The sequence below is a fragment of the Etheostoma cragini genome, unplaced genomic scaffold (genome assembly GCF_013103735.1).
Source record: "Etheostoma cragini isolate CJK2018 unplaced genomic scaffold, CSU_Ecrag_1.0 ScbMSFa_2220, whole genome shotgun sequence".
Classification (NCBI taxonomy): domain Eukaryota; kingdom Metazoa; phylum Chordata; class Actinopteri; order Perciformes; family Percidae; genus Etheostoma; species Etheostoma cragini.
Genome location: NW_023266359.1, coordinates 104,136 through 126,831, shown reverse-complemented (window position 1 = coordinate 126,831; position 22,696 = coordinate 104,136). Strand labels below are relative to the sequence as shown.

The 22,696-nt window shown below is 42.9% G+C and overlaps 2 protein-coding genes and 1 long non-coding RNA gene across 4 annotated transcripts in view; all 3 read left to right on the top strand.

Annotated features, from left to right (window-relative positions):
• Positions 1–519, top strand: part of LOC117940329 — a 3,768-nt gene extending 3,249 nt beyond the window's left edge. The window contains exon 3 of the mRNA XM_034865652.1: positions 173–519. Within this exon, the coding sequence (XP_034721543.1) occupies positions 173–519 (347 nt within the window). The remainder of the gene's footprint in view (positions 1–172) is intronic.
• Positions 520–959: 440 nt separating this feature from the next.
• Positions 960–15,323, top strand: nyap2a (neuronal tyrosine-phosphorylated phosphoinositide-3-kinase adaptor 2a). 2 transcript variants are annotated; one of them, XM_034865656.1, is made up of 7 exons: positions 960–1,469; positions 3,567–3,783; positions 4,287–4,654; positions 4,770–5,774; positions 7,630–7,746; positions 10,462–10,544; positions 14,885–15,323. In XM_034865656.1, exons 2-7 carry the CDS (start codon positions 3,581–3,583, stop codon positions 15,116–15,118), a joined length of 2,010 nt encoding a protein of 669 aa, XP_034721547.1. In that variant the 5' UTR covers positions 960–1,469; positions 3,567–3,580; the 3' UTR covers positions 15,119–15,323. The 2 variants fall into 2 exon arrangements, with proteins under 2 accessions (XP_034721547.1, XP_034721548.1); XM_034865657.1 differs by having other exon boundaries at positions 3,547–3,783.
• LOC117940334 lies at positions 1,527–20,701 on the top strand. The gene is made up of 3 exons (XR_004655746.1): positions 1,527–1,538; positions 2,469–2,473; positions 20,253–20,701. It is a non-coding gene; the product is annotated as an uncharacterized LOC117940334 (long non-coding RNA).
• The last annotated feature ends 1,995 nt before the right edge of the window (positions 20,702–22,696 follow it).

Sequence of the window (22,696 nt, the reverse complement as noted above, 5' to 3'; positions counted from 1 at the left end):
ACCTCACACATAATACAATATACCTCACACATAATATAAGATACCTCACACATAATATAAGATACCTCACACATAATATAAGATACCTCACACATAATATAATATACCTCACACATAATATAGTATACATAATATAATATACCTCACACATAATACAATGGATGCTGGGCAGGTGAACTCACCTGTGGACATCCTGCTAGGAAGGTGGACTCACCTGTGGGCATGCTGCTGGGAAGGTGGACCCACCTGTGGGCATGCCGCTGGGAAGGTGGACCCACCTGTGGGCATGCCGCTGGGAAGGTGGACTCACCTGTGGACATCCTGCTGGGAAGGTGGACCCACCTGTGGGCATGCCGCTGGGAAGGTGGACTCACCTGTGGGCATGCTGCTGGGAAGGTGGACTCACCTGTGGACATCCTGCTGGGAAGGTGGACTCACCTGTGGGCATGCCGCTGGGAAGGTGGACCCACCTGTGGGCATGCTGCTGGGAAGGTGGACTCACCTGTGGGCATGCCGTAGGGATTCACGGGTAAAACTGACAACAGGGTTTGAGGAGAGAGATCTTCTAAACAAAGGCTTTTAGTTCCGTGCATTGGACCTGTCTTGAACTTTTCCGTTTCCAGCACCTTCGTTGAATATGTAAGCAAGCTGACATTTTTCTGCCATAGTGTTGTATACTGAAAAATATTAGAATCTAGTAAGTCTTTTAAGTCATTTTGCTTCATTACAACAAAAACATGTTTCTGTCAAAGCAGTTTACTCACAATTCAAAAACACATATACATGCATATTAAATAATAATACACAACACATTAAAGACCAAAGTCAGGCAGATTCTTATAGCTGAAAATCATAATCTCTCTCCCGTCTTTCTCTCTCTGTCTCTCTCGCTCTCTCCGTCTCTCTCCCTCTCTTTCTCTCTCCCTGTCTCTCTCTGTCTTTCTCTATCCCCCTCTCTGCTGTGTTTGAGAGAGGGGGGGAATCACAGTGGTAGGATGCTGTCAGGTTGCCGTGGTTTCAGCCTTTCTCTTCTTGTCGCAGGGGATCTGTTTGTGTTCTGCTGAAGGGTGAGAGTGTGTTTGTGTGTGTGTGTGTGTTTGTGTGTGTGTGTGTGTGTGTGTGTGTGTGTGTGTGTGTGTGTGTGTGTGTGTGTGTGTGTGAGGGTGAGCTGTGATTCCTACAGTTGTGAGGATATCTGACAGAAGGAAGAGAGTGGAAGAGAGGGACAAGGAGAGGAAGGAGGAGAGGAAGAGAGGGAGGACGGAGGTGTTGGAGGGTGGATGTGGATTAACGTTGCCGCAGCGACTCGTCGTTTCCTGTGAGCTGCAGAGGACGACAGGAAGATTCATCTTTCCATCTTCATTTCTGCACAGCTGAAGGAGGGAAGGACGGGGACCAGAAGGAGGAAGGAGACACTGAAGGACACAGTAAAGGAAGGATGGAGGGAGGGAGTCCTCGCTGATCCTCCGGTAAGCCTTCATCCTGTTTCCTTCATTTGGCCGTTGTCTTTCTCTGCTGGTGAAATTCTTCCTCTTTTTGTCTGCGCTAACAGTGTCAATAAAGTCTGTTCAAAACACATTCGGCACATCCTTCACACCCTGTTTGCATTTCCAACAGTGAAAGTATCTCATTCCAACATGGCTGCCATCTTGGATCAGGCTTGGGAACAAAGTTATATTTAATTTAAAATCAAAAAGCCCAGACAGATCTAAAGAACCAGGATGATGAACATCGTTCATCATCGTCTTCATCATCTTCATCATCTTCACCATTCGCATCATTTGCATCATTTTTCAACAGCGTTCATCATCTTCTTCATCGTTTCATCATCTTCATCCTTGTTTCATCCTCGTTTCATCTTCGTTCATCTTTGTTCATCATACAGGACTCCTTTCGAGGTCCCCCTCTGGAGCCCCATACAGGACTCCATTCGAGGTCCCCCTCTGGAGCCCCATACAGGACTCCATCCCCAGCAGTGAAGGCTGGAGAGGGAGGGGCCACGTAGCCTTTACGGGCTCCGTGGCAAACCCGGCCACCAGGTGGTCACTGATGAGTCCTTTATCTGGGTCTGGCTCTGGACGGGGGCCCCGGGCCCTCCATCTGGGCTTGGCTCCTGAAGGGGGCCCGGGCCCTCCATCTAGGTCCAGCTCCCGACGGGGGCCCCAGGCTTCCACTGGGCAGGGTCACTCCCTCTCTGCCTCGCTCCCTCATAGGGTTTTGAACCATTCTTGGTCTGGCCCCTCCCGTGAGACCACATTGCCATGGGAGACCCTACCACCACGTTGCTGACAACACAGCCCTCAGGTTCATAGGGACCCACCTGTCCCCCCCATAAGGTGATGGTTCCCGGGAACACAGCTGGCGTTGTTATTCTTTGATAAAAACCATCTTAACATGTAACTTAACTGTGTCAATAAACAGTAGTTTGGATCTTTTTGGACGCACTAAGCTGTAATTTTCACTTTAAGTTCCTGTGAGCCTCGTTGCCGTTGGAGACACATAACCATGGTAACCCCTGCTGACCCCACTCCAGCAGCTACAGATATCTCTTAAATTACGGAAATCAAAGACGTGTAGAAATGTGTGTGTAAATCAGAGTGCTTATGACGTGTAGAGCTGCTGGGTTTCTACAGCATTGCATTGTGGGATGCAGTGTTTACGTACTGAGATATGATTATATTATATATAGCTCATCCAAAAGATACTGAAGAATCTCACATGTTAGTGTGGACACAACCTCTGCTTCCTCTCTTCTTCCTCCCCCTCTCCAGAAGCATTACATCATGCTCCCCTGGGAGATGCTGCTGTTGCTAGGTTACGGCCAGCTTACTCAGTTCCATTTTTAGACGGATGCTGAGAGACGGAGAGGTGGGGGAGGGGAAGATAGAGAGAGACGGGCCTTGAAACACAGATTTATTGTTATTATTATTATATACGTGGTTGAATATGGCTGAGAACAATACATTTGATGAATCTAGAGTAACCTTGTGAGATAAATAAAAACTCAAGGTTATGAAATATGTGATTTCTTGACATCATTGAAACATCTAAACTATTTTCATTAGGCTGTTACGCCCCAGTCTAGAAACGTATTCATTTGGCATTAAAATAAAGATGGAGATATAAATAAATATATATATATATATATATATATATATATATATATATATATATATATATATATATATATATATATATATATATATATATATATATGACTTCTCTAACTAAATTAACTAACTAACTGACTAATTAAACAGAGAAAACCAGATTAACCCCCCCACACACACACAAACATACACGCACATACATAAAACACAGCGTCATCAACCAGACTACAACCCAGACGTGTTCTTACCCAGGCTGGATGTCTGGGAGGCAGTAGTTATTAGTATTAGTATTATTATTTTTAGATTTATATGCATATATTAATATCTTTTACAGACTGTGGATATAATATGTATAATGTAATAATATATAATATGCGTTTATATGCAGTGTATGTGTGTGTGTGTGTGTGTGTGTGTGTGTGTGTGTCTTTGTTAGCGTGCTGGTCTGTCTTGCAGGTCTTCGGGGAGTCATGACGTCTCAGGAAGACGCGTCCTCCTTCACGAGGTTTTTCCAGTACGTGGAGGACAGCGGCCTCCGGACCTATGACGGCCTTGTGATCCAGAACGCCTCTGACATCGCCAGAGAGAGCGACCGCATTCGCAACCAGACCAACTGGAACTACCTGCAGGAAAAACACCAGAAGAAGAGACGACAGGAGGACGCCATCAAGAGGTACGAACACCTGCGGAGCACCTTAGCACACATCATCTCTTTCTGTTCACTCTAACAGTCAGCTTTTATTTTGAAATGCAGTCAGACGGGGACTTCCTGTGATTAGGGGACAGCTGTTTCGTTGTAACGGCCGTGAAGGTTTGGTTGGTTTCAACGTCCTGGCTTCAGGAGCAATAAAGTATTTCTCTCTCTCTCTCTCTTTATCTATCTCTGTATCTATCTCTACCTCTCTCTATGTATCTATCACTCTATCTCTATATCTATCTCTCTACGTCTTTCTCTCTACATCTATATCAATCTCTATATCGATCGCTCTATCTCTCTCTATCTCTATATATCAATCTCTCTATCTATCTTATGACTTGCAGCAAAGGGCCAGGCCGGAGTCGAACCCGCGGCCGCTGTATCAGAGTGAACCTCTATGCATGTGAGCTACCCGGCCACATGAGACAGGGAATCAATTAACAGTTTTACTGACATGTCTTTCCATTTGGTCCATGCAGGATTGGTGAAGATGTTGCCATGGCAACAGATGGGGCATACACTGGGAAACATTTCAGGATGGGTTTCATGACGATGCCGGCGCCGCAGGACCGTCTGCCCCCCCCCAGTCAGGGCTTCACAGTGCGGTCCCAGTCGCTGCATTCGGTGGGCGGAGCAGACGACGACTCCAACACCAACAGGAAGCAACCCCCGCCCAAACCCAAGAGGGACCCCAACACCAAGCTGAGCAGCAGCTCCGAGACGGTGGATGCAGGGGACAGCAAGAGAGACGCCAGCACCAACGTGAGCAGCAGCTCCGAGACGGTGGACGCAGGGGACACCAAGAGAGACGCTCAGGAGACCAAAGAGACGCCGGGGCAGGCTGAAGGTGAGAAAAGGATAAAAAATGACCATAAAGTCCCTAAGTCTGGGACATCGAGATTGGGCCTTATTGCTTTCAGATGTTAACATCCCTGTCTGTCTGTCTGTCTGACTGTCTGTAGCTCGATCACTCTACAATGAGGACTACAGGAAGATGCCTCCCCCCAAACCCAAAAGGAATCCCAACACTCAGCTCAGCACCTCTTTTGATGAATCCTACATCCATAACCACGGCAACAGGAAGTCTTCCCTGCGATGGGACAAGTCCTTGTCCCTGAGTCAGAGCCCAGCGTCGAGAGACACAGACGACGAGGAGCCCGTCTACATTGAGATGGTGGGGAACATCCTGCGGGAGCTGAGTGGACAGGAAGCAGAGGCGGTGTATGAGGAGATGAAGTACCCCCTGCTGGACGACTTCCTGCAGGACCCCACCGCCATCTTGGACCCAGAGGCCTGGGCAGCCCGCAGTTCGCTCTGCGACATCCCGCCGCCGTTCCCCAACCTGCTGACGCACCGCCCCCCGCTGCTGGTCTTCCCCCCGGCCCCTGCTCAGTGCTCCCCCAACTCAGACGAGTCCCCACTCACCCCGCTAGACGTCACCCGGCTGCCTGTAATGGACAACGTCTCGTACAGCAAGACAGGCACTGCAGAGCCTCTGCAGAGCTCCACGCATCCCCGCAAGGACAGGGACCGGGATTTGCCCTCCACCCACACAATCACGTCCTCTGGCCGCTCGTCAGCTCCGCCCCTGCCCTCCAACCTCTACAAGTCTCCTGGCTCCGCCCACAGTGGCCATGGTTACCCCCGCAGCCAATCAGCGTGTCCTTCTCCAGTCAGCGTGGGTCGCTCTCTGACTCCTCTGAGTCTGAAAAGACCTCCACCCTACGACGCTCTGATGGCCGGAGGAAGCATGCCCCGCTCCTCCTCCTCCTCGTCTTCATCCTCTCACCGGGCGGGGGAGGGCGGGGCTAGGCTCAGTTGCTCCTCCTCCACCCACGGCTCCATGCAGAATGTGGCGATGAGGTCACAGACTCCCACCAGCCCATTGGACGAACTCAACAATGTGTTTACGTCGGGTCGGCCAGCACGGAAGAAAGGAGCGGGCAGGAAGAGCGGCGGCAGCGAAGGTAGACGTTTCATATCTGTCATTATATAAGTTAAAATCAGGTTAAAATCAGTTTAAAATCAGTTTATAGCAGTTTAAATCAGTTTAAAATCAGTTTATAGCAGTTTAAATCAGTTTAAAATCCGTTTAACCTTCTGAGACCTGAGAGACATGCCCAGGAGCAATATCAGCACCTCTGATTCATAGTTTAATCATATAATAACCATAAAACATAGAAACTCACCGAAAGTTGCAGCTAAAAGCTAACGAGTTAGCGGTTAAGGAGGTTTCTTCGGGGTACTTCTAGCCTCTACAGGGGTTTTCTGTCCTGCCTGGAACTTCCAGCCTTTTTCGGGGTTGTTGACCATTAAATCCAAACCCTTACATCCAAGATTGATCCACTTTATAATAATCCATAATTCATCGCGTTTTGGCTCATTTCTGCCGCTAGCTCGCGGCGCCGTAAAGGAAGCAGCATGCCCATATATGGGAGACAATGTCATCCAGAGTGTATGGAGTCCTAAAGAGGTCAACTCTCCCAGTCAAACTGTCTAGTGTGTGATCTAAGATGCTATAGCGGAACAATATAGATATCTACCGTTTTATAGAGGAAATGGAGACACTGGTTTGAGTTTTGGCATACATTTATATTATATATTTTATATATTTATATCATATGTTTGGGCCTTTTGAAATTTTGAGAAATGTAAATAGTAAGTGCTTTATATGAGTTATAATTTTATTTATTTTTTTGCATATAGAAGAACTGTTTTAGACAACACATTTGTGTATTATTGCTTTGGGTGTAATATCAATAAATATAACATTATTATGTTGATTATTGGCATAAGTAAATGTCATGAGGGCAAAAGCGTCTGGACTTTCTTTGAAAAAATGTATTTTGTCATCTGTATTAGTCATGATTATTTCTTCACAGTGTGACTCCCAAGACACATGAGAAGTGTTTTTAGGTTTTACTGCTCTGTCTGTCAAATCAATACATATCTGTGAGATTCATGTTCCGTTTTATTTATTTGTCTTTAAGGTCCTACAACCATTTTTAACATTCAAGTCACCTCACTGCAACCCAAACATTCAAATAACCCAGTTTGTCCTGAAAAAAATTACTGTAGACAACAGGGTTGATGTTTCACAAGTTATTATAAAATAAATCCAGGCGGGCAATAAACTGTAAACATGGCCTTAGGGTTCAGAGGGTTAAATCAGTTTAAATTGGTTAAAAATCAGTTTAAATCAATTAAATCAGTTTGCGTTGGTTTAAGATCTCTTAATTTCAGTTTATATCAGTTTAAATTAAACATTAAACATATTGATCATGTGATATTGTCCCATTTTGATCATGTGATGTTGTCCCATATTGATCATGTGTCAGTAGACGTCTGTTGTGTGATTCCGTGTAAATTAATGGAAACACCTTAAAATATCTCCAACCAATCAGATGTCCCAGTCTGACCCTAAAACAACGCTTGATATCATCACCAGAGGTTCTTATTGGCTGTAAAGCCGCTGGATGGTGAGGACATCACCTCAGGTTCTTATTGGCTGTAAAGCCGTTGGATGGTGATGTCATTACCACAGGTTCTTATTGGCTGTAAAGCCGTTGGATGGAAACACACTTTCACCAGATTTGTTTTACCCAACTTCAGATAATTTGACTGACAAGTGGACGGAAACTGATTTCTGTTTTCTTCTCTGGAAATAATAACGATTAGGATAAGGATTAGCTGTCTCATTCTTTCTCTCTCTCTCTCTCTACCTCTCCTGTCTATCTCTCTCTCTCTGTCTCTCTCCTCTGTGTCTTTCTCTCTCTCTGTCTCTGTCCTTTTTTTGTCTCTCTCTTGTCTTCTCTCCTGTAGGAGATTCCAGGTCTCTGCCCAGACGTCGTAGTAAAGACAGAGACGGACAGTCTAGTCCAGTTTCCAGCCGGATGGGTCGGTCGTCCGTCAGCCCGACCATGATGCTGTCGGGAGGAGGTTAGTCCGCCAGCTGGACAGATACATGACCACAACCACGACCACGTGACCACGACCACGTGACCGCAACCCCTTGACCATAACCACATTTTTTATTTATTTATCCTATTTATCTATCCAGGTAATACCCATTGAGATTAAAAATCTCTTTTGCAAGGGAGACCTGGCCAAGATAGGAATCAAAATTACATCACATCATTACATACGCACAAAAACACACACATGAAAACCAAATATGCACTTACAATGAAATCTCAATTAAAACATTGACATGTGAGGGAGTCCAACTCAAAGCTTCTCGTTTTCAGCTTAAAAATACTCGAAGGAACCAATTTACTTAGTCTCAAGTTCTTCTGCAGCAAATTCCATGTAAAGGGAGCAGAGTAAGCAAAGGCCTTTTTACCCAGCTCAGTACTGACACGTGGGACAGAAAACAAGCCTGAGAACGGAGAGAGTAATAACCAGTACTTTTCTTCATAATAAGTGACCATAAATAAGATGGAAGCGCACCAAGAATAGCCTTATATATAAATGTATACCAATGACAAACCCTCCGTGTAGCCAAGGCAGACCACCCTACACGAGAATACAGCTCACAGTGATGGGTGCCAACTTTACAATTAGTAATAAATCTCAACGGTGCATGATAGGCTGCGTCAATCATCTGAAGGCATTGAGCAGATGAATGCATATATAGTATATCACCATAATCCACATGACCATGACCTTGACCACGTGACCATGGGACCACGACCATGACAACGGGACCACGACCACGTGGCCACGCCAAGATGGATGGAAGAATGAGCTGAACAGTGTGCTAACGAGCAGAAAGTTTCATCAACAGTAAATAAACTGTAATAATATTAATACTATAGAACAGGACGAGTTCTACAGGTTGGACAGTATAAATATATAAATAAAGTTATAATATAAATAACTAAGGACCATGTCTACAGAACAGGACGGGTTCTACAGGTTGGACAGTATAAATATATGAATAAAGTTATAATATAAATAAAGTTAACAGGCCAGCTCCACAAAATAAACTAAATATTGCATACTTATCGCACCTTTCGATATATTTGATAAATGATCAGTTGTCTCAGCTCTTATTACATAAATATTTGGACAGAGACACCTCTTTTATGTTGTGTTGACTCTACTCAAGCACATTGCTATTGAAATGGCTATATAATATATATATATATATATATATATATATATATATATATATATATATATATATATATATATATATATATATATATATATATATATATATATATATATATATGTATATATATATATTTATACATATGTATATATATATATAATATCTTATAAGAGTAAGGTGCAATCCTTATCAAACAAATGTCTAACCAACTAAACCAGAGACAATCCCAATGTAATAACAACATCAGCATACATTAGTGGTGCTTTAGGACCCCCAGAATAATGTATAGGTCATACTCACTTATATCTTATATAGTAATGTATAAGTCATACTCACTTATATAATAATTAATAGGTCATACTCACTTATATAATAATGGATAGGTCATACTAACTTATATAATAATGTATAGGCCATACCATAATACTCACCTATATAACTATCTGCTGTGTAACAATACTGCGTTGATATATCTTGCACCCCTTACAAAACACGCGTACCAGTACTTATGTAAAGTAGCAGTATGAAATGAAAGTGGCAGTTTGTATTTAAACTGGTTAAATTGGTTAAATCTCCCTTAAAAACTCGGAAAACTTAGCTTATGTAGTAATTTTCAAAACACAGATAGAAAATGCTTTCCAGAAGCCAGAGTGGGAGAGATGAGATCTGAGCAGGAATCTGCTGCACGGTGTTCTGGCATTATTGGATCTTCTGTTGCTAAGTAACTACTACAAGCGGTCCAAGATGGCGGCTGAATTTCTCGCGCTCAGCAGCCAATGTGGCTTCTACTCTTTATATGTCTATCGATACGACCCTTACCCCACCCCCCACCCCCAACATGTACCACTATTGGGTAAATGGGTTATCCCCATACACTGTTTTTCCATTATGGTGTAAACGGGGTATCCCCATACACTGGTGTCCCACTATGGGGTAAACGGGGTATCCCCATACACTGGTGTCCCACTATGGGGTAAACGGGTATCCCCATACACTGGTGTCCCATTATGGGGACAACGGGTATCCCCATGCACTGGTGTCCCACTATGGGGTGAACAGGGTATCCCCATACACTGGTGTTCCATTATGGTGTAAACTAACTGCCAGCTGATCGGCTAGCTGCTAGCCGGTCGGCTAGCTGCAGCTAGTTTCCGTGCCATGTCATCTTTAATCTAACCGATAAGTTTGTACTGTATGTGTGTTAGTTCAACAAGGGAACGGCTTCCTTTTGGGATATGTAGCTCGCTAGCTAGCTAGGTCAGTGACCTGTTAGCAGGAGCAGCTGGTTAGCATGGCAGCTAGCTCCTGAGGATACTTTTCTTATTATTTATATGTCATTCAGAACAAGAAGGTGATACATGCTTGCTCTGCAGATTGTACTATCATGAACAAACATGTACGTGTTTGGCTGGTTGTCCATCTACAGCAAAGCTCTTCCACCGTCCATCATGGCGTTCATTATTCGTGCAAGTACAGCGTGATGTCACGTGCAAAGGGTCTATATATATGTTATATTGTGTTAATCATCTGATCTGCAGAATCAAAGAGTCCGTCCGGCCGTTCGGCTTCGGCGTCTGGAGTTCCTTCACCCCAACGCCATCTTCACCCCGCTCTCAGCCAGGTACCTGTCTGTCTGTCTGTTTACCGGTCTGTCTGTCTGCCTGTCCGTCTGTAAATGTCTGTCTGTCTCTATACCGGTCTGTATGTCTGTCTGTCCGTCTGTCCATGTCTGTCTGTCTGTATACCGGTCTGTCTGTCTGTCTGTCCGTCTGTCCATGTCTGTCTGTCTATATACCGGTCTGTCTGTCTGTCTGTCCGTCTGTCCATGTCTGTCTGTCTATATACCGGTCTGTCTGTCTGTCTGTATACCTGTCTGTCTGTCTGTCTGTCCGTCTGTCTATGTCTGTCTGTCTGTATACCGGTCTGTCTGTCTGTCTCTCTGTCTGTCCGTCTCTACATTACTGTAACATCCTGTAACACAGTCAACAGTTTAATTTAAAACAGATATATAAAGAGAGGATTCATCTTAACAGATGATCCTAACCCTTCTCACAGGAAGACCCGGAGCCATCAGCTGACTCATCAGCTGACTCATCAGCTGACTCAACTGTAAACAACATTTAACAACAACGGTTTTTCTTACATCCTAATATCAGTTTGTGTAAAATATTTGGTGTTTAAATGTTGTGTTGTAAATGTTTTTGTGTTTTGTGTTAACATGAACTCCTTTAAAATGAAGTAATACTGTAATACTAACATTTAACATTTAAGTTTAACATTGAGTTTAACATTAAAGCAACATTAAACTAACTTCACTTTAACAATCACTGACTGAACTCACAAAGAAGCACTTTATTTAACAATTTTAATAAAAATGAACCCTAATAATAAAACTCACCTAATCCTGACTCCACCCGCCCACATTGGCCCCGCCTCTCGTCACCTGCCTCGTCACTCAGTATTGTAGCGCTGCCCGTTCATACTCCACCCCCTCATGCATGGTAGCCCCCCCAGCGGTCCTACGTTCACACTACGAGTGATAAAGCTACACAGTGGTCAGCGTGGTCACTGTTGGAGTCTCATTGATGCTGTGCCGAGTCGACGTAGTAATCTGGAACTCAAACCAGCGGCTGGTGTCTAGTGCAGCTCCTCGGCTGTGAAACGGATTCGTATGCAAATCTGCAAGCCCCAAAATGTAATGTTGGGAGGAAACGTGGCTGCCCACGAGCTCCTTGACGCCAAGTAGCTGCAGACCTCCATCACAGCTCGGTTAGGGTTAGGGTGTCTCATACCCACTCATATGCTGCACCCTAACCCACCCCACGCTTACACTGCACCCTAACCCTACCCCACCCTTTCATTGCACCATAACACTTTCCCAACCTTTCACTGCCCCCTACCCACCCTTACTCTGCACCCTTATCTTACCCCATCCTTACACTGCACGCTAACCCTACCCCACCCTTACATTGAACCCTACCCCACCCTAACGCTGCACCCTAACCCACCATTACACTGTACCCTAACCCTACCCCACCCTTATATTGCACCATATCCCATCCCCCCACCACCCGTAGTGACGGCAGTCTGTAGCTTCATGTCAATGGTCTCCATTGACAACATTGTGCTTGTAGTGTGAACACAACGTCAGAGACATGAGAATCCTTCTTCAAGCTTGTCCTTGTTGTTCCTTTTAAATGAAAAACTCTAATGATGTGCATTCATATCAAATCTGTTGCTTTGTGTGTTAAGGTCTGACAATAAAATATTTAATTTAATCAAAACACCGGACTGAACCTTACTTTTACTTTCTGCTACTGGTCTGATTCAAATCTACATTTTATTACTTTATTACTACATTAGTTCAGTTCAGGCAGCAACAATCATAAGACATAATGCAGATATGGAAGCTACTGGAAGCCCAGACACTAGCAAATGATGACCATTATGTGTCCTATCATATTGTTTGGACAAAAAAGAAAATTTATTACACAGTAATATTTACAATGTAAAATCGTGTGAATGTTAAACATCATGCAAATAGAAATAAAGTCTGTGTCATTGTTATACCTTTATAAATAATTATCAAACCATACAGGCATCTAAGGTGTACACACACAGCATAACACACACTATATGTCTGTCTGTCTCTCTCTATGTCAGTCCATCTGTCTTTATCTCTGTCTCTCTGTCCCTTTCTCTGTCTGTCTCTCTGTCTGTCTCTCTCTCTGTCTCTGTGTCTGTCCGTCTTTTCAAACAATGAAAGAAATGTGAAGTTTGGGTTAGGTTGATAGGAATGACATGGATGGATATTTATGGATGTCATATAATAAAAAATATATGTCCTGTATATATACAGTGGGGTTGTAAAGTTTGGTAAAACCCAGTTAAAAGTGTGTCTTAATGTGCATAAAGAAGAAAGAAAAGATTGAAAGATCTCCAAAAGGTCCTCCAAAAGATGGAAAAATCTCCAAAAGGCATCAAAAAGACAGATTAGACATTTGTATAAAAAGTTACATGTTATTTCATAATTTACACTTTCAAAATATCAGAAAAATAAAAATGGACCTGGATGGAGACCTGACAGTGTCATGGATCGTTCTCAATCATCGTCAGGTGATGTCAATCTTAAGGTTTAAATGCGCAGACTCATCCGACCCCCCAAACAATCAGCACCATGGCTTCTTCTAAGACGTCTAGAAAACTGAAACTGAAAATAGTTGACGCTCCCAAAGCAGGAGAAGAAGAAGAAGATAGCAAAGCGTTTTCAGATGCCGATATCCTCTGTTGGGAATGTAATTAAGAAATGGACGTCATCAGGAACAGTGGAAGTTAAAGATCTGGAAGACCAAGAACAATATCAGAACCTCTCGCAAGACTGGGATAAAAGCAAGTCCAGACCTCCGTAATACTGCCCGGTCCATCCAGAAAGACCTGCAGACTCTGGAGTTGGGCTACACCGTTCCACTATAAAGAGATACTCCTATAGACATGGTCTTCATGGAAGAGTCATCAGGAGAAAACCTCTTCTACGTCCTCACCACAAAAATCATGAACATAGAGACAAGCCTGATGCATTGTGGGAACAACTTCTGTGGACCGATGAGGTTAAAGTAGAACTTTTTGGCCGCAATGAGAAAAGGTACGTTTGGAGAAGAAAAGAACCTCTTTCCAGCTGTTAAGCATGGGGGGTTGTATGGCAGCCGGGGGGGTATTGCAGCCAGTGGCTCAGGGAACATTTCACGAGTAGAAGGAAAAATGGATTCAATAACATTTCAGCAGATTTTGGAGCTAACTTGATGCATCTGTGTAAAAGGATGTCTACTACAAATTGATAATGATCTTAAACACACATCAAAATCCACGCTGGATTACATTGAGAGGCGTAAACTGGAGGTTTTGCCATGGCCTTCACAATCCTCAACATAATGTAAATCTAATGATAGACCTTAAAGGAGCAGAAATCTCAAAGAACTGGAAGACTTCTGGAAGAAGAATGGGCAAAGATACCTCCAACAAGAATTAAAGACTCTTGGCTGGCTACAAGGGGGGGGTACAATGTATGAACTCTGCAGGGGTTTTCCTGGCTTCTTTATGCACATTAATACACATTTTTACATGGGTGGCCCAAACTTTCGAACCCCCCTGTATATGGAGAGGGCACATTCTCCCTCCCATCGCATCCTGAGGCTTTGGCCTTTGTTACTGAAGCAGATCGTCCTTTAGCTTCATGTTTGGACATGCTTGTTCAGGACTCCTGGACGCTCTGGGTCGGGACCTTGGTTGGACGAACATGCAGCACGAGACCACATACTACTCTCTACTGCTGTCTCTCTACTTATGTTTCTCTACTGTTGCCTCTCTACTGTTGTCTCTCTACTGTTGTCTCTCTACGTACTACTCCCTACTGCTGTCCCTCTACTGTTGTCTCTCTACATACTACTCTCTACTGTTGTCTCTCTTACTATTGTCTTTCTACTGTTGTCTCTCTGCTGTTGTCTCTAAATACTACTCTCAACTGTTGTTTCTATATACTGTACTACTATCTACTGTTGTCTCTACATACTACTCTCTACTGTAGTCTCTACTGTCTGCTGTTGTCTTTCCTAATACTACGTCCTCTTCCAGCACTTTGTCGAGCTGTTGCTCTGCCCGTCCCGTACAGACACTGAAGGGGATTATTGGGTTTTTATCTGAGCTGAAAGACCCTGACCAAGCGTGTTTTATGAGTTTAGAGAGTGAACGGGCAAAAAAAGGGTGGGGCCAGAGTACTGACCCAGAGCGTCTAAGTATCACACTAAAGGAGACTTTTTGGACAATAACAAACACTACAGGCAACAAACACTGGGTATTGTACGAGTTAGGAGTGAGAATGTGTTGATGGTTATGATGGTTATGATGGATGATGATGGTTATGATGATGATGAATAAAGGATGTACAGTAACCTGTTGATGTTCCAGATGCCGTGGCTCTGCGGAGACGCCACAATGATAGAAACCATAGAGAAGAAACGGTTTCTGTGTCGAGAGATCAAAGCTCGCCAGCGTCCAGAGAAGAATCTGTGTAAACAGGACAGCATGCCCATCCTGCCGAGCTGGAGGAGGAAGCAGCCGCCGCCGTACTCTGCCCCCCCCAGCGCCAGCAGACATGCCACCGGACACACCGCTACCGTATTCTGGGACACTGCCATCTGAACCCCCCGTGTTCTGGGACAGGGCCATCTGAAGCCCCTGTGTTCTAAGACAGGGCCATCTGACCCCCCATTTACTGGGACAGCGCCATCTGAAGCCCCCGTGTTCTGGGACAAGGCCGTCTGACCTACCCTGTTCTGGGAAAGCGCCATCTGAAGCCTCCATGTTCTGGGACTGAAGCAACACACAGACACTGTGATTAATGATGATGATGAGAAACATTGTCTAGCAGAAAGAAAAGAGTCTTTAAATGAGATTTGAAGATGTTCGGGTTACTGTGCTGTCAGGGTAACTGGATGGGTTAGGGTTAGGGGGTTAAGGCTAACCCCGTAACCGCCTAACCCCTAACCCTAACCCCCTAACCCCTAACACTAACCCCCTAACCCTAACTCCCTAACCCTTCTGGATGATTCTCTCCAACAGACTTTTAAAGTACTTTTAAAAACAGATAAAACATGTGATTAATTTGAGATTAGTCACAATTATTTATATTTTGATTGTTTGGCAGCCCTAAAATAAACCAAATGTCCTCCAAAGTAACATTATTTTTACACATAAATACTTTATGGGGCCGAACAATAAATATCTTTCAGCTGACATCAACAATCAACACACACACACACACACACACACACACACACACACACACACACACACACATACGCACTGCTGTCCAATCAGAGAGCAGAGAGGCGTGGCCTACAGGTGTAGCAGAGCACTGAAAAGATTCAGAAGATTTCTGACCGTGTAGCAGAGCTTTGAAAACTGTTCTCTGTGTGAAAAGATGACCTGAATCTGTCAAACATGTTTTTCATATTTCAAGGAAAATCTGTAATGCTTGTCTGTGAGTGGAAGAAAAAGTCAGTAAGTGATGTTTTTATATTTAAAAGAACTTTTATTATAACAAAAAAAAAGAACTATTTTAAATAGAGAATATTTTGGCATGTTGGTGCAGGTTTTATTTTATCTAATGTCCCAAAAACACAGTCTGTCTGTTTCCCTCCAGTTTCTTCTCTGATGTCCAACATCTATTGTCCAAAAAACAGTTTGTCTGTTTCCCTGTTCATCTCCAGTTCATCTCCAGTTAATCTCCAATTTATCTCCAGTTCTTCTCCAGTTTATCTCCAGTTCTTTTCCAGTTTATCTCCAGTTTATCTCTAGTTCATCTCCAGTTCCTCTCCAGTTTATCTCCAGTTCATCTCCAGTTTATCTCCAGTTCTTCTCCAGTTTATTTCCAGTTCTCTCCAGTTCATCTCCAGTTTATCTCCAGTTCTTCTCCAGTTTATTTCCAGTTCTCTCCAGTTTATCTCCAGTTTATCTCCAGTTTATCTCTAGTTCATCTCCAGTTTATCTCCAGTTTATCTCCAGTTCATCTCCAGTTTATCTCCAGTTCTTCTCCAGTTTATTTCCAGTTCTCTCCAGTTCATCTCCAGTTTATCTCCAGTTTTTTCTCCAGTACTTCTCCAGTTAATTGCCAGTTAATCTCCACTTTATCTCCACTTTAACTCCAGTTCATCTCCAGTTCATCTCCAATGCATCTCCAGTTTAGCTCCAGTTTATCTCCAGTTAATCTCCAGTCAATCTCCAGTTAATCTCCAGTCGATCTCCAGTTAATCTCCAGTCAATCTCCAGTTAATCTCCAATTAATCTCCAGTTCATCTATCCTGACTCAAACAGCCTTACTGTAATTTTCGTGGCAGTGGATGAAATAGGTGTTTAGATGTATTGATGATGTGTGGGAACTGAGTGATTACCATGATTCTGAAGCAAAGCATTCTCGGATACGGTGGTGTGTAAATTATTGTGAAACCACGGGGATATTCACTGTTTTAACAAGCACACTTCAGATAAACTGACGATGTTCACAAACAACTGTCTTTGTTTCTTCTTTGTCTCATTAAACTGAAATCAGCTGTGATATCTGTACATGTGTTCATTTACTGAAATAACATGATGACATTACCATGAACCTCATTTGTCTGAGGGGGTCAATAAAGTTCCATTAAAAGCATTATATCTGATCTGCAGGGGACACACCTTCAAACTGCATTATATCTGATCTGCAGAGGGGGGGATTCCTTTAAGCTGCATTATATCTGATCTCCTGTGGGGGGGACTCCTTAAAGCTGCATTATATCTAATCTCCTTTAGGTGGGGACTCCTTTAAGCTGCATTATGTCTAAAGCTGCATTATATCTGATCTCTTTGGGGGGGGGGGTATGTTTGATTGCTATAGGAAGTCTGTGAGAAAGTGACCCACTTCTCACTTGATTTATTACCTCAGTAAACAATATATTGCGTATTCATAATACGTCAGTTAGGAGGCAGAGGGACAGTGTCATGATAGGTGTGTGTGTGTGTGTGTCTGTGTGTGTCTGAGTGTATGTGTGTGTGTGTGTGTGTGTGTGTGTCAAAAGTTACTATGGTAACATCCTCAGAGAAGGATCTGGAAATATATTTTCAATGTTTTCTATCAGCAGTTTGTGAGCTTAGCGCAAAAATGTTAAGTCCGATAGACTCCATCGTTACATGTCTGCGACGGGCGCAATGTTTCCTACATTTCAACCAAATATTATGTCTGAAGAGTTAAAACTGGAGGAGAGAGAGCTATTTGTTTGGGGGGAAATCTGTGAATCGTACTGCAGCTCCTCTCTCTGTCCTCTCACTGTCAGAACCTGTTGCTATGGTTATTTCCACAGAGAGGCAGTCAGATTTTATTTTTTCAATGTTTTCTATTAGCAGTTGTTGTGAAGAACGCGAAAGGTTTTAGTCTGGTAGACTCCATAGTTACATGTCTGCGAAGTGCACAATGTTTCCTACATTTTGACCAACTATGATGTCTAAAGAGTTAAAGCTGGAGGAGAGAGAGATATATGTCTGACAAACTTCCAGAGATCCTAACCGCAGCCCCCCCTCTGTCCTCCACTCTAGCTCTGAACATTCCACCACATACACACACATTGGAAAATCTGAGACGGTCTGAAAATGGGACGATACGTAAACTGTGATTTGGGAGAAACCGTGCTTGATATCTGAACGCCCATTCAGCCCAATAAACGCCAAAGTCTTGTCTTCGGTTTAAACTATTAATCATGTTTCTAAGTTAAAGTATGGCGATACAGCACGGTCCCAAAGTGGGGGCGTTTTGAGCGATGTTGAGCGATTTCACAAACATTTCCCATTCAAGTCAATGAGAAATTTTGCGCATTTGTTTGCAGATTACGTGAAAACCGCGCAGCAAATATTGTTGCAACATCATAGCACACCATTCCTGATCATTACACACATTTCCATGTATTCTGTCTGCGCGTGTTGGCAACGCTTCGGGACTAGTAGCGGGAAGAAAATGTGGCGGAAGATGAAGAAGAAGTATGGGCAATGATCATAGACCTTTAATATTACTGCACAGAGCATGTGTGACATCACCCATTGGTTTGTGGAGATCAGAAATGAGTCTTTGAGGTTGTGTTTATGGGCGCAGCCATCATGGTTGCGAATGTGACGATTTTAGAGGAGAGGGCGGAGTGAGAGAGGAGCCACAGACCGGGGGGCGGGATATACAGTCTATGGGCGGGATATACAGTCTATCTGACTGACGTTAGCTAAGAGCTAGCAAAGCTGCTCTACCGTCACGTTAGCTAACCACTTTCACTGCCAATGTGGATGCAACTGCTGCTGAATAATTCAAGGTAAGATTTAGCTTCACTAGGTTTTAAGTATATCTTTGTCCCATATAGTCTATGGTTATATAACATGTAAGAGTCGCATTGCAAAGTAATTGTATCTGAAGTTAACATGTAAATTGTCTGTAATGTTAGCTTGCCACTTAGCTAGCTATGGTAAAACATGCTAACGTTAATTTTCTGCAAATCGAAGTTTACTTCTCGTAGTTTAAACGTAGTGTCAGCAAAATTCAAAACGGCGATTGTTAATACTTATTATTATGTAACGCTATTAGCAAATGTATCTTCAAGTTTCTTATAACGTTTGGCTAACTGTAATAACCATAATGATCCGCCAATGTGCTACTGTTTGCCCGCTCAGTCAATAGTTGGGGCATTTAACCTTGACATGCTGTTAAGAGCTAATGTTAGCGGAAATAAGCTCATTTAACTAAGAACACTAAACACTAAAGAACAATGGACTGTTGTTGATTCATGTGTATTCTTCTGGATAATTAATGAAGTACAGTTACATTCTAGTTTGCATAGATATTAAACTATGAGGGACTCAAATGGAAATTGATGATTCTTTCATTCTTTCAGAAATAAGACAGTTGACAGCACGATGGCATGTTCACCCCCGAATGCCCCAGAAGTAAGCAATAGTATTAGTTCATTTTCTTATGCTATTTATTGTACAACATTAAACTTTTATCAGACTTTTGTACAACTAAGCCAAGGTAATAATTCATTTTCAAATAGTGTGTAATTAAGAGTGCTGTTCATTTATCCTTTATCTCTATAGCTTAAAATACTCTACTTTTCATGCTATTAAAATACATTTTTCCATCCAACAGTCTGGATCATTGGAGACAGCTACGTCCGGCATAGGGGAGAGAGTGGCAAAGACCATGGGGAACAACCTTGGTATTAAGGATATCTGCATCTATTGGTTCATCTGGGGCGGTCCATGGTGGAAGGCAGCTGGATGGATCTGTGCGGAGAGGCAGAGTAGACACGGTGAACACGAGAAAACAAACAAGAGAGTAAACACTAGAGCAAATATGAGAGATAATACTGAGAGCCAAGTTACCACGTGAGAGTATGTAACAATCTGGCGCCAAAGAGGTTGTAGACCCGGGTTTATGAATGGCAGGAGTTGATGAGTGGATGGGAAACAGCTGAGCAGATGAAGGAAAATGTGATGGTAGCCACGCCTATAGGCAGGAACACCCTCAAGGCCAGCCAGACAACAGACAAAACAAACAGAGGAAAAGCATGCCAAAGGTTGGGGGAGGACAGCAGAGCACAACACTTTATTACGCAGACATGTCTTGTGACAGTTAAGTTTTTCTTTACCTTAACCCACAGCAGTGTTTTATGTGTGGAATTTACACTTGTAAAAGGTGAACTACATTACTTAATTCATACATTTTTAAAAATCTTAAGTGTTTGGTTAATGTAATTTTTTTAAGTTAAAGGGGTGATAGAATGCAAAACCGATTTTACCTTGTCATAGGTGAATAACGACAGTTCGGTGGGTAAATAGGACATACATAGAAGCTTAAAATCCCATCTTCATGCCTTTTCTCTGAAAATCTCATCATTTTGAAACTGCCGCTGAAAACGGGCGAATCCCAACAAAGCTAAAAAGATGACGTCAGGATCTCAGAGCCCGTAGCTTTGTCACGCCCATGGCTGTATTAGGAGAACGGTCACGCCCCAACATTTACATACAGGCCACTGACCTGAGACCAGTTCCTAATGGACCTAGCGTTAGGTCAATCAGATGTCCGACTGAGAACGCTGCTCCTGTACTGTGACGGGATTTACTAAGAAGAAAGTTTGGAATGTTTTCCAGGATATTGACAATGAACCCGGGTCGTAAATGCAGAGTTCCAGGCTGTCCAGGGAATGGAGACACTTCTCATAGTCTTCCCAAGGAAGCAAACCCTCGACGGGCATGGCTGATGTTTATAAGGAGATCCCTGTTAACTTTTCCGCCAAAGACAGTTTTCAAAACTTCGGACAATTTAAAGCAGGATTTGCTAAGCTGCTGTTGCTGTTCCGACTGTATGGTCCCCCCAACCACAAGCTGTTAGTATGATTTCGTCGCTAACAGTAACATTAGCAATGCTAACGTATCCTGTAGCTAGCATAGGCTGTATGTGTGTTGATCAACTGTAATGGCAAAGGGGCTAACGTTTCATTTCCCTAACTGTTCCATTCGAATAAATACCCTGTGTTGTCATGTAGCTACATCTATAGTTCACCATGCATGTTTGTCCACTTTGTCAGGTTACTTTATATTGTATTTCAGCAAGAAAGCTAACGGCAGCTGAGTAGAATCATGATAGTTTGGTTGCTAGCTAAGCTGTAACGTTACTCAGCTAGCTAGCTAGCTATAGCATCCCGTTTGCTTCGACAACAGAACTAGAAACGTTATCATTTCATATAATATCAAGTCAATCTCTTGAAAACGGTGTGTATATAGACTGCAGTGTATTGATTTGCAGTTTTTTTTATTTCAGAGCACATCACAAGAAAGTCAAGACACGAAAGATGCATCTTTCCATACAGATGGTCCGAGTGTGGCATCTAGGAGGATACAACTGTCTCATAAGACATTAAGATAGGGTGACCAGACGTCCCCGGTTTCCCCCGATTTTGGCGACCTGTTCCCGGCTGGATCTGTCCCCGGAAATGTCCCCGGTTTTCACTGTGATTGACAGACCCGAAATTGGAATGAAAGAAAGAAAAAATACTGACCAAACGTAGCCGATGGTCGGACACCCAACACCCGCAGGCTGAAGGCAGCCAGAGCCAGCGGTGCTCAGAGAGGTTTTAGAAGCCGTGTGTTACGATGCTAAAATCTCTGATTATTTACATGGAGTCTGGTGGGTAGCGAACGCAATTTTGCGGACTTTTAAGTTTTAAAAAGATCTTAATCTTTAACACAAAGGTCGACTTCCTTAGAAATCCTTTCCATAATGTTGTCAGACACTTAGAATATTAATCTGAGCCTTTCAGCAGCAAAACGAGCACTTTATGAACGCAAATACAAGCTGGACAATTATCCTATTAACTTCCATTGCTGCTTGTTTCTGCCGACTGGAGCGATCTCGTTTAATACTGCGACATGTCAGAGGAAAATATGTCCTCAATAGTTTTTATTGTATCTGATTCTCAAAGAGCTGTTGCAGAAACAAGCCTTGAGCAATAAAGCAAAAGCTGTCATTAGTTCAGTACATTACAACATTATGAAATAATGAGACTTTCTATCTTGAAATATTAAGACCTTCAATCTTGAAATATTAGGACTTTTTATCTTGAAGTATTAGTATTTTTTTATCTTGAAATATTAAGACTTTCAATCTTGAAATATTAGGACTTTTTATCTTGAAGTATTAGTATTTTTTTATCTTGAAATATTAGGACTTTTTATCTTGAAGTATTAGTATTTTTTTATCTTGAAATATTAGGACTTTCAATCTTGAAACATTCCCCTCTGACGTGTAGTGGAGTGGAGTAGGAAGTAGCAGCTGCGGTGGGTCTAGGATCAGACCTTGGGGGGGGCTCAGCCCCTAATGAGAACACCTCTAGGTCTAATGTCCCCGTTTTAAGTTTTACAAAAGTAAAAACATTACTTATTTTGGAGGTTAATATGCTTCGGAGCTGAAAATGTCCCCGGATTTTGTCTGAGAAATCTGGTCACCTTACATTAAGACCTCACATATCATACAAGGTAACCTTTCTAATTATTCTTACAAAAGCAGATGTCTTATGGTGTTTGTGTAGCATTGTGACTGAGTAGCATTTAGCAGAATAGTGTTATCTAACAATGTTACCATGATGAGTGAGTGACTTTTATCCAATATAGGAGCCATTCCCAACACATTAGTGAACTATTTCTAGTAGG